The sequence below is a fragment of the Salvelinus namaycush genome, chromosome 5, assembly GCF_016432855.1.
Source record: "Salvelinus namaycush isolate Seneca chromosome 5, SaNama_1.0, whole genome shotgun sequence".
Taxonomy (NCBI): Eukaryota; Metazoa; Chordata; class Actinopteri; order Salmoniformes; family Salmonidae; genus Salvelinus; species Salvelinus namaycush.
The window spans coordinates 58931551-58943755 of NC_052311.1; the positions used below are offsets into that span (position 1 = coordinate 58931551).

Genomic DNA, 12205 nt, shown 5'->3' on the forward strand with positions numbered 1-12205 from the left:
AGATGTACAAATGTATTTGAAGGCTTTTGTATACTGCACGGTTTTTAAAACACACAGTTGACCTGCATAACATACAGTGAAGCTCTGTTAGTGTGATGACTGTACATTATATAATAAAATGGACTATTTTCAAACAATAACAGATGTTTTGGTGCAGTCACCTATGGCAACACCAGAGAACCCTTACTCAGCGCATGTTATAGGCTGCTGATTCAAGGGCTTTTCCAGATATCAGTCTGGAGCCATGATACACTGGCTCGTGGGTGTGCTTGCTTTTGTTCCAACCCAGCACTAACACGCATGAAGACCATGATTAGTTGATTGTTTGAAACAGGTACGGTCTAGAGAGCAGAACCCTTCATACCCAGTCGCATTGCAGAACCCTGCACTACAGATTTAAATTAGAACATTCCTTCTCTGTACAAAAGCGATTCTCAACCTAGTTGACTTTCAGGAGACATTCTACTTCGAACAAAAATGTTCTGCAACCACAAAACCCATCCCTAACCCATCCACCTATGTCCTATGAGGCCGTATCAGTAGATTAATGTGTTAGTGTTCCTGCCCAGGACTCTCTGTAATGACAGGGGTGAGGAAGGAACCACAGATCCTATTGACATAACCAGATCTTGTCTAAGGGCTGACTTTATCTCAGGCCAGTCTCCCTTCCAGTATTCCAGCTGCTGGTTCCAAGAAAGCCCCACATTTCCTAAACCCACTCCAGTGGATCCTGGAGTCACAGGCCTGGAGCTGGAGAACAAGCCCTGCTATTGTTTTAGCCTCTACCTGAGTACATCCGGTGTGTGAGAAATACACATCTCCTTTGCTTCAATAAGGTGAAAGGCCGAGTTACCTTGTGTCTCTCTCAGGAAGATTGTATTCTGCCTCATTTCACAATAGAAAGATAATTTCATAAAGATACATCTGTTTCAGAACTGTGACTAAAATGTCTCACACAACAATCAATAAGTCATGGAATGTCACAAATTAGCAGTTTCAGCAACTAAACCACAGATAGAGACCACAGTGTTGTACACCTCAGCCCACACCTCAACCCAGACCAAAACGAAACCAGACAACACAACAATCACCAGTCATGCTGTAACTGTTTCAGCTACACTGTACAGGATCAAGATGAGATGTTGTTCATTGGATGGTGACTCGGGTTTGACAATGGCTTTACATTGAAACATAGAATCTGTCAGAGTCCTGGTGAGCATCTCTCTACAAGACTCACGGAAGTGTCCATGCTTGAGAACTTAGGAGCATTTTTAATTCTCCAAATTAAAAGCCACACAATAAATGATGCTATGTCTGGTAAAAAGCAAACAGTATAATTGTGGTCTGAAAAATATGTGAAACTCAAGATTACTGTACCCTTGTTATTACCACCGTTATGATTATTTGTCAGTACATACAGGTATAGCTTTCGAAATACTGAGTAAAGCTCATGATTAGGATCACCTACTACTAGTGATAATTAGATAACAAAGAAATACTGATATGAGCAGTCAAAAAACATTTCACAAGGATGATGAGGTTCCAAGCCAGGTACACTTGGCCCTTTATCTTATCTGTCATTCCATAAACATAATCACACAAGACATTACAGTGTCATAAAGATAGAAAGAGAGTAGCCAAGATGGCGTAGCAGTCAGACGTCTTTGTCCTGAGTTGTCCCTTGTATATATCTTTTTACATCTTTTTCTTTGCATATCTTTTAAAATATTTTCATTAACCTCAACTTCTGAAAACTCTCCTGCAACCCGCCTCACCCAATGTGGCGTGGTCCTGCTTTTTTCTAAAGTATTTCTATTTACTTCGGATCTGGAATCCCTCAACTGAAGCTAGCTAACTACCTACCAGCTATCAGTCAGCAAACCATTGCTAGCGGTCATCAGGTAACCTTTAGCTCGGAAAGCTCTCGCCAGTTCGAACAACGTGACTCAAACCAGACCATAACGGACCTATTTCTCTCCATATCCCCAGATTCCTACTGCAAACTCTGAACATTTTCATCTGGATCTTCGCAACTTGCTAACCGCAATCCCGGGTGACCACTCCTGGCTAGCGTTTCCATCCCGGAGCAAGCAGCAATTAGCCTGAACCTAGCCCGGCCAGGGCTCCTGTGCTATCACCGAAGCCCACTCCTGGGCTACAATATCCGGACCCCTTCTACTGCCGGTACGGGGCACGGAACCCCGCCGATCCTCTACGACTGGAATACCGACATAATCTGCCTGACGATTCCAACAGGCCCCTCAGGCGCGACGCACGCTGAAGGCCCATTCTGCTAACATGCTAGGCCTGCTAGCTACCTAGAGCTACTTGGAACCCTACTAATTCCACGACTGGTCTATCGACGTCACCGCACGAAAAGGCAAAAACAGACGTACCCCCATCTGCTAACTGCTAGCTTGCGTGCCCCGGTCTGCTAGCTGCTAACGTTAGCTTGCCTGCCCCGGTCTGCTAACTGCTAGCCCCTGCTAACTGCTTGCTTGTTTAGCCCCGGCTTACTAACTGTTAGCTTGTTAGCATCGGCCTGCTAACTGTCGCCGTGTCCCCAGTCAGCCCAACCACTCACTGGACCCATATGTTCACTTGGCTACGCATGCCTCTCTCTAATATCAATATGCCTCGTCCATTACTGTCCTGGTTAGTGATTACTGTCTTATTTCACTGTAGAGCCTCTAGCCCTGCTCAATATGCCTTAACCGACCATGTTGTTCCACCTCCTACATATGCGATGACATCACCTGGTTTAAACATCTCTAGAGACTATATCTCTCTCATCATTACTCAATGCCTAGGTTTACCTCCAATGTACTCACATCCTACCTTACCTTTGTCTGTACACTATGCCTTGAATCTATGCTATCGTGCCCAGAAACCTGCTCCTTTTACTCTCTGTTCCGAATGTGCTAGACGACCAGTTCGTATAGCATTTAGCCGTACCCTTATCCTACTTCTCCTCTGTTCCTCTGGTGATGTAGAGGTTAATCCAGGTCCTGCAGTGCCTAGCTCCACTCCCACTTCCCAGGTGCTCTCATTTGTTGACTTCTGTAACCGTAAAAACCTTGGTTTCATGCATGTTAACATAGAAGCTTACTCCCTAAGTTTGTTTTACTCACTGCTTTAGCACACTCTGCCAACCCGGATGTCTTAGCCATGTCTGAATCCTGGCTTAGGAAAACCACCAAAAACCCTGAAATCTCCATCGCTAACAATAACATTTTCCGCCAAGGTAGAACTGCCAAAGGGGGCGGTGTTGCAATCTACTGCAAAGATAGCTGGCAGAGTTCTGTATTACTATCCAAGTCTGTACCCAAACAATTCAAGCTTCTACTTCTAAAAATTCACCTTTCCAGAAACAAGTCTCTCACTGTTGCCGCTTGCTATAAACCTCCCTCTGCCCCCAGCTGTGCCCTCAATACCATATGTGAATTGATTGCCCCCCATCTATCTTCTGAGCTCGTGCTACTAGGTGACCTAAACTGGGACATGCTTAACACCCCGGCCATCCTACAATCTAAGCTTGATGCCCTCAATCTCACACAAATTATCAATGAACCTACCAGGTACAACTCCAAATCCGTAAACACGGGCACCCTCATAGATGTCATCCTAACTAACTCGCCCTCCAAATACACTTCTGCTGTTTACAATCAAGATCTCAGCGATCACTGCCTCATTGCCTGCATCCGTAATGGGTCTGCGACCAAACGACCACCCCTCATCACTGTCAAACGCTCCCTAAAACACTTCTGCGAGCAGGCCTTTCTAATCGACCTGGCCGGGGTATCCTGGAATGACATTGACCTCATCCCGTCAGTAGATGATGCCTGGCTATTCATTAAAAGTGCCTTCCTCACCATCTTAAATAAGCATGCCCCATTCCAAAAATATAGAACTAGGAATAGATATAGTCCTTGGTTCACTCCAGACCTGTCTACCCTTGACCAGCACAAAAACATCCTGTGGCGTTCTGCATTAGCATCGAATAGCCTCCGTGATATGCAACTTTTCAGGGATGTTAGGAACAAATATACACAGGCAGTTAGGAAAGCTAAGGCTAGCTTTTTCAAACAGAAATTTGCATCCTATAGTACTAACTCAAAAAAGTTCTGGGACACTGTAATGTCCATGGAGAATAAGAGCACCTCCTCCCAGCTGCCCACTGCTCTGAGGCTAGGAAATACTGTCACCACCGATAAATCCACTGTAATTGAGAATTTCAATAAGCATTTCTCTACGGCTGGCCATGCTTTCCACCTGGCTACCCCTACCCCGGTCAACTGCCCGGCACCCTCCACAGCAACCCGCCAAAGCAACCCGCCAAAGCCCCCACCATTTCTCCTTCACCCAATCCAGATCTGAAAGAGCTGCAAAATCTGGACCCCTACAAATCAGCCGGGCTAGTCAATCTGGAACCTCTCTTTCTAAAATGATCTGCCGAAATTGTTGCAACCCCTATTACTAGCCTGTTCAACCTCTCTTTCGTATTGTCTGAGATTCCCAAAGATTGGAAAGCTGCCGCGGTCATCCCACTCTTCAAAGGGGGTGACACTCTAGACCCAAACTGCTACAGACCTATATCTATCCTACCCTGTCTTTCTAAGGTCTTCAAAGGCCAAGTTAACAAACAGATTACCGACCATTTAGAATCCCACCGTACCTTCTCCGCTATGCAATCTGGTTACACAGCTGGTCATGGGTGCACCTCAGCCACGCTCAAGGTCCTAAACGACATCATAGCCGCCATTGATAAGAGACATTACTGTGCAGCCGTATTCATCGACCTGGCCAAGGCTTTCGACTCAGTCAATCACCACATTCTTATTGGCAGACTTGACAGCCTTGGTTTCTCAAATGATTGCCTCGCCTGGTTTACCAACTACTTCTCTGATAGAGTTCAGTGTGTCAAATCGGAGGGCCTGTTGTCCAGAACTCTGGCAGTCACTATGGGGGTGCCACAGGGTTCAATCCTTGGGCCGACTCTCTTCTCTGTATACATCAATGATGTTGCTCTTGCTGCTGGTGATTCTCTGATACACCTCTACGCAGATGACACCATTCTGTATACTTCTGGCCCCTCTTGGACACTGTGTTAACTAACCTCCAGATGAGCTTCAATGCCATACAACTCTCCTTCCGTGGCCTCCAACTGCTTTTAAACGCAAGTAAAACTAAATGCATGCTATTCAACCGATCACTGTCCGCACCTGCTCGCCCGTCCAGCATCACTACTCTGGACGGCTCTGACTTAGAATACGTGGACAACTACAAATACCTAGGTGTCTGGTTAGATTGTAAACTCTCCTTCCAGACTCACATTAAGCATCTCCAATGCAAAATGAAATCTAGAATCGGCTTCCTATATCGCAACAAAGCATCCTTCACTCATGCTGCCAAACATACCCTTGTAAAACTAACCATCCTACCGCTATAAAATAGACTCCAACCCTCTACTCAACAAACTAGATGCAGTCTATCACAGTGCCATCCGTTTTGTCACCAAAGCCCCATACACTACCCACCATTGTGAACTGTACGCTCTCTTTGGCTGGCCCTCGCTTCATACTCGTCGCCAAACCCACTGGCTACAGGTTATCTACAAGTCTCTGCTAGGTAAAGCTTCGCCTTATCTCAGCTCACTGGTCACCATAGCAGCACCCACTCGTAGCACGCGCTCCAGCAGGTATATCTCACTGGTCACCCCCAAAGCCAATTCCTCCTTTGGTCGTCTTTCCTTCCAGTTCTCTGCTGCCAATGACTGGAACGAACTGCAAAAATCTCTGAAGCTGGAGACTCACATCTCCCTCACTAGCTTTAAGCACCAGCTGTCAGAGCAGCTCACAGATCACTGCACCTGTACATAGCCCATCTGTAATTAGCCCATCCAACTACCTCATCCCCATACTGTTATCTATTTTATTTATTTTTGCTCCTTTAGACCCCAGTATCTCTACTTGTACACTCATCTTCTGCACATCTACCATTCCAGTGTTTAATTGCTATATTGTAATTACTTTGCCACCATGGCCTATTTATTGCCTTAACTCCCTTATCTTACCTCATTTGCACTCACTGTATATAGACTTTTTGTTTTCTTTGTTCTACTGTATTATTGACTGGATGTTTTGTTTATTCCATGTGTAACTCTGTGTTGTTGTATGTGTCGAATTGCTTTGCTTTATCTTGGCCAGGTCGCAGTTGCAAATGAGAACTTGTTCTCAACTAGCCTACCTGGTTAAATAAAGGTTAAATAAATAAATAAATAAAAATAAGGTGTATGGTCTGCTACTTCAACTGAAGAGACAGCTGAGAAGTGAATGCAAGAACCCAATGGATTTAGTAAACATTGTTAAATGAGTGATAATGGTGAAGGATAATGTTCTCCGTTCAGAAAGAACTCTAGACGCCCCAATTAGATAGTAAAAGAGGTTCCTTGTGTTATAGATAACAATATAGTTGAAGTCGGAAGTTTACATACACCTTAGCTAAATACATTTAAACTCAGTTTTTCACAATTCCTGACATTTAATCCTAGTAAAAATTCCCCGTCTTAGGTCAGTTAGGATGAAGAATGTGAAATGTCAGAATAATAGTGGAGAGAATGATTTGTTTCAGCTTTTATTTCTTTCATCACATTCCCAGTGGGTCAGAAGTTTACATACACTCAATTAGTATTTGGTAGCATTGCCTTTAAATTGTATATCTTGGGTCAAACGATTTGGGTAGCCTTCCACAAGCCACATTCCTCCTGAGTCAGGTTTGTAGGCCTCCTTGGTCGCACATGCTTTTTCAGTTCTGCCCACACATTTTCTATAGGATTGAGGTCAGGGCTTTGTGATGGCCACTCCAATACCTTGACTTTGTTGTCCTTAAGCTTTGGAAGTATGCTTGTGGTCATTGTCCCTTTGGAAGACCCATTTGCGACCAAGCTTTAGCTTCCTGACTGATGACTTGAGATGTTGCTTCAATATATCCACATCATTTTCCTGCCTCATGATACCATCTATTTTGTGAAGTGCACCAGTCCCTCCTGCAGCAAAGCACCACCACAACATGATGCTGCCACCCCTGTGCTTCACGGTTGGGATGGTGTTCTTCGGCTTGCAAGCCTCCCCCTTTTTCCTCCAAACACAACAATGGTCATTATGGCCAAAATGTTCTATTTTTGTTTCATCAGACCAGAGGACATTTCTCCAAAAAGTACGATCTTTGTCCCCATGTGCAGTTGCAAACTGTAGTCTGGCTTTTTTATGGCGGTTTTTGAGCAGTGGCTTCTTCCTTGCTGAGCGGCCTTTCAGGTTATGTCGATATAGGACTCGTTTTACTGTGGATATAGATATTTTTGTACCCGTTTCCTCCAGCATCTTCACAAGGTCCTTTGCTGTTCTTCTGGGATTATTTTGCACTTTTCGCACCAAAGTACGTTCATCTCTAGGAGACAGAACGTGTCTCCTTCCTGAGCGGTATGACGGCTGACTCCGGACGCAAAACCTGACTCTAAAGGGGAGGGTCCGGGTGGGCATCCATTCACGGCGGTGGCGCCGGTGCGGGATGTCGACCCCCCTCCGCCCGCAGATCCCTCTGCTTTGGTTGCGGCCCTGGTGCATGGACCTTCACTGGAGGAACCGGGCCGCAGATCATCGCCGGAGGAACCAGACCACCGATTATCGCCGGAGGCTCCGGACTGGGAACCGTCACTGGAGGCTCCGGACTGGGGACCGTCGCTGGAGGCTCCGGACTGGGGACCGTCGCTGGAGGTTCCGGACTGGGGACCATCGCTGGAGGCTCCGGATTGGGGACCGTCGCTGGAGGCTCCAGACTGGGGACCGTCGCTGCATGCTCCTTGCCATGGATCATCACTACAGGCTCCGGGCTATGGATCATCACTGGAGGCTTCGTGCCATGGATTACCACTACAGGCTCCGGGCCATGGATCATCACTGGAGGCTTCGTGCCATGGATTATCACTAGAGGCTCCGGGCCATGGATTATCACTAGAGGCTCCGGGCCATGGATTATCACTGGAGGCTTTGTGCCATGGATCATCACTACAGGCTCCGGGCCATGGATCATCACTGGAGGCTTCGTGCCATGGATCATCACTGGAGGCTTTGTACGTGGAGCCGGAACATGTCTCACCGGACTGAGGAGACGTACTGGAAGCCTGAAACGTGGAGCTACCACAACGCGTCCTGGCTGGATACCTACTTCAGCTCGGTGAGTGTGGAGAGCTGGCACAGGACACACTGGGCTATGACGGCGCACTGGAGGCATAGTGCGTAGAGCCAGCGCAGGACACACTGGACCGTAGAGGCGCACCGGAGGTCTGGAGCACAGAGCTGGCACAACTCGTCCTGGCTGGATACCCCCTGTAGCCCGGCAAGTGCGGGGAGCTGGAACAGGTCTCACCGGACTGAGGAGACGTACTGGAAGCCTGAAACGTGGAGCTACCACAACGCGTCCTGGCTGGATACCTACTTCAGCTCGGTGAGTGTGGAGAGCTGGCACAGGACACACTGGGCTATGACGGCGCACTGGAGGCATAGTGCGTAGAGCCAGCGCAGGACACACTGGACCGTGGAGGCGCACCGGAGGTCTGGAGCACAGAGCTGGCACAACTCGTCCTGGCTGGATACCCCCTGTAGCCCGGCAAGTGCGGGGAGCTGGAACAGGCCGCACTTGGCTGTGCTGGCGAACCGGGGACACCGTGCATAGAGCTGGCGTAGGATAACCTGGCCCGAAGAGACGCACCGGAGGCCAGGAACGCTGAGCCGGCACAATCCGTCCTGGCTGAATACCCACTCTAGCATGGCCACTGCGGGGAGTTTGCACAGAGCGCACCGGGCTGTGGATGCGCACTGAAGGCATAGTGCGCAGAACCGGATAACACGGTGCTTGACCGGTCACTCGCTCCCCACGGTAAGCACAAGGAGTTGGCTCAGGTCTGAACCCTGACTCTTGATAATTTTGGGGGCTGCCTCTCGTTCTTGCCTCGTTGCTCCAACTCCTCGTAACGTTGCCGTTCCGCTTTTGCTGCTTCTATCTCCTCCTTCGGACTGCGATACTCCCCGACCTGCGTCCAGGGTCCTTTTCCGTCCAGGATCTCCTCCCATGTCCACTCGTCCTTTTTACCACGCTGCTTGGTCCTTTGGTGGTGGGTAGTTCTGTTATGTCTCTCGTCGGAAGGCATGGACCAAAACGCAGCGTTGTAAGTGTTCATGATTCTTTATTACTCAAAAACACTCAAACAAAATAACAAAGTGAAAAAACGGAACAGTTGTGTCAGGTGCAGACACTAAACAGAAAATAACTACCCACAAACACAGGTGGGAAAAAGGCAGCCTAATTATGATTCCCAATCAGAGACAACAATAGACAGCTGCCTCTGATTGGGAACCACACTCGGCCAAAAACAAAGAAATAGACCACATAGAATGCCCACCCTAATCACACCCTGGCCTAACCAAAATAGAGAAAAAAAACTCTCTATGGCCAGGGCGTGACAGGCTGCGTGGTCTCATGGTGTTTATACTTGCACACTATTGTTTGTACAGATGAACGTGGTACCTTCAAGCATTTGGAAATTGCTCCCAAGGATGAACCAGACTTGTGGAGGTCTATATTTTTTTTTCCGAGGTCTTGGCTGTTTTCTTTTGATTTTCCCATGATGTCAAGCAAAGAGGCACTGAGTTTAAAGGTAGGCCTTGAAATACATCCACAGGTACACCTCCAATTGACTCAAATGATGTCAATTAGCCAATCAGAAGCTTCTAAAGCCATGACATAATTTTCCGGAATTTTCCAAGCTGTTTAAAGGCACAGTCAACTTAGTGTATGTAAACTTCTGACCCACTGGAATTGCGATACAATGAATTATAAGTGAAATAATCTGTCTGTAAACAATTGTTGGAAAAATGACTTGTGTCATGAACAAAGTAGATGAACTAACCGACTTGCCAAAACTATAGTTTGTTAACAAGAAATGTGTGGCATGGTTGAAAAACTATTTTTAATGACTCCAACCTAAGTGTATGTAAACTTCCGACTTCAACTGTAAATACTCAAAACAATTCTAAACAGAATCAAAGACGCATGGATAAAGTATCACTGAACTCTTAGAAAAATGGGTTCCTAAAGGGTTCTTTGGCTGTCCCCATACGATAACCCTTTTAATGTAGGTTCCAGGTAGAACCCTTTTTGGTTCCAGGTAGAACACCTTTGGGTTCCATGTAGAATCATCTGGGCACATAGAACCCCTAGGGTTCTACCTGGAACAAAAAAGTGTTCTTCAAAGGGTTCTCCTATGGGGACAGCACCTTTTTTTCTAAGAGTGTGTGTACTTTAATAAAACCAAAATTCTTTACAAGATCTTCGTCAAAAACAGACTGTACAAAGATTTTTTTTTTTTTTTAAAGGTTCCTAATCTCGATCACAAACTCGACACCACAAAAGGTAGCTTACCCCATCAAACATCAAGCAGTGGCCAGTTCTATTAATCTTTAACACTGAGTTCTTCTGATGTCAAATATAGAGGGAAAATGTGGCAAGCACAATGTCTGGATGTGTGTGGAACACTCACCGTTCTTTTTCTCAGTCATTTTTTCTCGCTCAAAAGTAGAAAATGAAAAGAGTTAGCTGAAGTTCAGGGTGGCCCTGCTTCACAGCTCCTGTGATGGTCAACTTGCCACCCAGTCTTATTCCCAGCCTGTATAAATAGATAGCACAGAACATAAACGTTAATACACTTTTTGCCTGGAGAGAGGTGGGTTAAACAAGTTAAATAAACCAAAGGGCAAAGTGAGTTGTTTTTAGCAGATTTGACTAATAGACTAGGCTGAAGGGGAATTGTTATTTTTCTATGGAATAAATGTGTAATAAACATGTCTCTACTGATGAGTGGTAGCTATATTGTAATTTACCACAGATTTAGGATATGCTGTTTCTCCCCAGTATGCATACTAGCTAGCTACCAATAGGCCTACCATCCAGCATAGAATGATTAGGCCTACATACCTTTTATATCGAGAAACTCATAACAATCACCCTTAGACGTGAACACTGGACAGAATGTAACTGTTACTTTTCCATAGCTATGTTCATGATCAAAAACAACTCGATGCTTTAAAATTACAGAGTAGTAGGTTACTCAAAATCCACACCATTCTCAGAGCACTCACCTCTCTTTTGCAACAGGTGTATGACTGCTTGTCAAGTCAAGCGTAAAAAAAATGAAGTTACAATCTCGGCGATTACTCTCGAGGCTCGCTGTTCCCTCCGGGGTAGCAGTACGAATAGGCTGTAAACTCCACCATGGATATTCCCAATTCTTCGACAAGTGGTTGTATGGCTACGAAGAGTACGAAAAGAAAACGTTCCCCACTTTCTCCCCTTCTGCGAAAGAAAACAGTTTTCCGTTCAAAACTGAAAATAAAATACAATTTCCTATAGATAAAACGTGTAGCTACCAAAGTATTTACACAGTTGTTTTTTCTGTAAAAACAAGACTGCTCAGCAGTTCAACTTGTTCAACTCCCGGTTCTGCGCTCATAGCCTTTTAGAAACGGTCAAGGTAGTGCACAGGTGACGTCATGAGATATCAGTCAAATGGCACCTGCAGAGCAGAGCACAGGCTTAAAGCCCTTTTGTTTTTAAAGACCATGGTTAATCAAGTGTAACTGTTAACAACCCCTTCAACTGATTTACCGTTTCCTAGTTCTACATTTATGTGTTAAGTTCAGGTAATGTTCCAGGTGCAATAGACCAAAGTGCATTGAAGTTGAGGCATGAGTAGGCCAGTCCTAGGCTTAAACCATGCCACAGGAGCTTAACGGACCTTGCAACATTATTAATGGATCGTGCAACATTATTGTCTAAACAATAGGGTGCAAACAGGGGGTTGGGATAAGATTGGAACTAGACAGGTCTGTAGGCAGAACGGTCAGAGGTAAAGGCATAAATCTGCATATAATGGATGCTCATTGTAAACAAGGTCTCAATAGACAGAACCAAAAACAGGCTCTGGCTTGTTTAGGGACAGTGACATAATAAGCCAGCAACAGTGCCTTGGCTTTTTGTTGCAGGCTTATAATGCCAATGCTTTTCTATACATCTATTTTTGTTTCTCAATATACTTGACCAGTTCCTAGTTAGGAAAAAGAGAAGTGAGTGACAGACGGAAAGACAGACACTG

General features: G+C 45.8%; 1 protein-coding gene across 1 annotated transcript in view; it reads right to left on the reverse strand.

The window, feature by feature from the left end:
• Nucleotides 1–11579, reverse strand: part of LOC120048547 (serine protease hepsin-like) — a 33186-nt gene extending 21607 nt beyond the window's left edge. Inside the window, exons 1-2 of the mRNA XM_038994621.1 lie at nt 11193–11579; nt 10595–10720 (exon numbers count right to left, since the gene is read on the reverse strand). Of these exons, the coding sequence (XP_038850549.1) occupies nt 10595–10613 (19 nt within the window). The 5' untranslated portion in view covers nt 10614–10720; nt 11193–11579. The remainder of the gene's footprint in view (nt 1–10594; nt 10721–11192) is intronic.
• Between the last annotated feature and the right edge of the window lie 626 nt (nt 11580–12205).